The 3232-nt window shown below is 33.4% G+C and overlaps 1 protein-coding gene across 2 annotated transcripts in view; it reads right to left on the bottom strand.

The window, feature by feature from the left end:
• Positions 1-2596, bottom strand: part of LOC106868578 (ecdysteroid-regulated 16 kDa protein) — a 15458-nt gene extending 12862 nt beyond the window's left edge. Inside the window, exon 1 of one of the 2 annotated variants that reach the window (XM_014913903.2) lies at positions 2482-2596. In XM_014913903.2, the coding sequence (XP_014769389.1) occupies positions 2482-2557 (76 nt within the window). In that variant the 5' untranslated portion in view covers positions 2558-2596. Of the gene's footprint in view, positions 1-137; positions 373-2481 lie in introns of those variants that run through there. The other variant, XM_052971954.1, reaches the window with a different exon arrangement.
• Positions 2597-3232: the final 636 nt, after the last annotated feature.

Here is a 3232-nt window from a genome sequence, read left to right as displayed (position 1 = left end):
AAAGAACACATTATCGAAAACGAAAATCGCCAAAATTAAAAAATAAAAAAGTTACAGCCATTTTCCCTCAGTGTCTAATTCCAATGTCCACCAAAAAGACAAGAAGCAAAAGGACAGAATGAAACGTTGGACCTTACCTTGTCGACTGCAGCGGAGTACACGATCGCTCCTGATCAGAACAAGTCTTTCTCGTAACCTCTCTGTTTTCTGACTGACCCCACGTGCTAGCCTTCGACCGCGTGTCGCCGACTTCCGGTCTGGCTTCACTTCTGTTTGCCTCACCTCTCTCCACCACAACACACAGCTCATCACAGCCCATAACTTGTATAATCTTTTCAGGGCAAATAAATATGTCATTGTTCAGAGTAATTCTCCCCATTATTAGTGTAAATTAGGCTTGGTAGTGGTAGTAGCAGTAAATCATGTTGTACAAGTTGTTATTCACAATTGATTGCTTGTGTGAAAATCTAGTAGGCATCAGCAGGAGTCTTTATGGACGTTGACAAATTTTACTGGACTGTTTTGGAGTAGTTATGTATAGAACACACTTCCTTTAAATTATTCTACATTGCTTATAGTTACGTGGTATTTTAAATAGATTTTTGAGTTGGTTGTGATAGAAATAGTAGTGGGTTCTTACAGTAGGCACCATGCGGTTATTAAAATGAAGTATTTAAATGTAAATTTTATACATTTTTTTCAATTTAATTACTATTGTTATTTTAAAGAGTTGAATGGCCAGAATTACATGGTTCTTGCATTCTAGTGTTTGTATTTTTTTTAAAATAAGACATTGTTTGTGAAAGCAATTAAAACTTCTTTCTTGTCTAGTGTTAACTAATTTATTCATCAAAGTAAATATTCAGTATAATTCTTCTCGGTATAAATTTAATTTTTTGTCCCCCATTTTGTAAGGTTTCACAGTACTAATAATTTCCCATTTTAATGAATATTTAATATTTTCATCTTTCGGTGACCATATAAATTTACTAAGACTTGTTGAAAATTATTTGCACTGAACTCATCAGCTTTAGTAATGCAGAAATAACAATCGTCACATGGTTGCTCGGTTCTCTCTCACTACACATTTGGTATTGCAGAAGACATTTCTTCTTTTTACCAGATTTTCAGAGTTTCAGCTCCGCCACACAAATGCAACATACTTTGCATGAAGCCCAAAATTTGACTTCATCACCAAGTTTATTACCAAAATAAGCAAATTGCTAAACATATTTTAGCATACATTAAAAAGTTAGAGGTGACATTATTGTCCTTAATAGTCAATGAGACTTTTCTTTAATATTACAATGTATGATAAAGGTGTGTTTAGTCAAATTTATTATAATTGCTGTATAAAATACATAGAAAAATGTTCATATATCTTAAACAAAACTAATTTGAAAGTGACCTTTGACATTTACCTGTGTAAGCTGTAAGTGTGCACCTTCTATAAAAATCAACTTTGTGGAAATCACATGACCATGCTTTCTTTATGGAAATGTGTATTATGCATAAATAAATATTTTAGTCTGAAATAACCTATGCTCAGAAAATGAAAATAAGGTAGCATGATCAGTAGACACCTTTGATCACGGATCTATTCCAGTGCTCAGCAACTTGTATGCCATGGCACACTGATGTGCCATAAAATGATGCTAGGTATGCCACAGTGTGACCTGAATATAATTTTTTCCCCTATACTTTTAATTATATTTTTAGTTCAGGTGTGCCACAAAACTTTGAAAAGAATATAGGCATACCACAAGTGAAAAAGGGTTGTGGAGCACTGGTCTACTCAACCAGGATTGACAAAGGACTCATCAATAACAACTCAACTGGTCCCATCTGATCCTTAACTCTTTAGCCCTTTAGCATTTAAACCAAATATAACTGGGCCAAATATTCTACTTGTTTTAATTTCAAATTGAATAGATCAGGCCTCTCACACTTACCCAACAATGTCATTCTAAAGATAAACAAAATCACATCAAAGAAATCTCAAAGCTTTGAGATACTGCAGGATTAATAAAGATTATAGATTATAAATAAAGATTATAGAAATAAAGATTAAGGATTATATTTGATGCAGGCATTAGGAAGGGCATCCAACTGTAGAAATCATGCCACAACAGACGGTCGGAGTCTGGCCAGCTCTGTGGCTGGCAAGCTCCATGTCAAACCGTCCAACCCATACCAGCATTGAAAGTAGACGTTAAGCAATGATCATTATGATGATGATGATGATGATAGTAATCTGAATGCTAGATGGTTAATATCTGTCTGCTATAGATTGCAAAAGTTTTTACACATACACGTGCAGCACACACACACGTGCAGTACACACACACACGTGCAGTACACACACACATGTGCAGTACACACACACAAACACTAATGTATATAAACTTCACCCTTTGACCTCTGTCTATCAACAACTGTGTTCACTTAAAGAAATTGTAAGAAATATATAAAATAACATACCACAATCAGAAAATGGGATTGTTGCCAACGCCAGTGGCAGACAAACAATGGCAATAAGGAATACTGAAGAATGCATGGTTCTGCTCTAAAACTCAAACCTCTCTGGAGAGAACATTTGAAATATACTTCTATATAAATATATGCACAGACACACACACACACTAATATACTCAATTACACATTACAGATATATGTATGCATGTGGTTATATATATATATATATATATGTATGTGTGTGTGTGTGTGTGTGTGTATACATATATATATATATATAGACACATATATATACATAGATATATATGGATATATCTATACAAACACAGACATACATATATGTATATATATATATATATGTACATATATCCATGTGCATATGTGTGTAGGTATATGTACATACATTCACACACACACAAAAAACCCCTACAGATACACATACAAACATAGGTGTATTGGTATGTGCACACACATACACATATTTGCCCAAAGGGAATTAACAGCTGTTCTGATATTTACAACTGATATTCGTTTTTATATTACAAGTGTTAAAAGATTAAGTTCTCAAATTAACAAATATAGAAAAATATATAGTTTTAAAATAAGTATTTTTTCTTTCTTCTTTTTTCTCTTAATCTGATGCTCTGCTGATACCAATCAAGTTAGAAAGAATTTATATATTTTTTTAATAATCATCATCATCGTTTAATGTCCGCTTTCCATGCTAGCATGGGTCGGACAATTTGACTGAGGACTG

Source organism: Octopus bimaculoides, chromosome 11 (genome assembly GCF_001194135.2).
Source record: "Octopus bimaculoides isolate UCB-OBI-ISO-001 chromosome 11, ASM119413v2, whole genome shotgun sequence".
Classification (NCBI taxonomy): domain Eukaryota; kingdom Metazoa; phylum Mollusca; class Cephalopoda; order Octopoda; family Octopodidae; genus Octopus; species Octopus bimaculoides.
The sequence above is the reverse complement of the archived record's forward strand: the minus strand, read 5'-3'. Positions and strand labels throughout refer to the sequence as shown.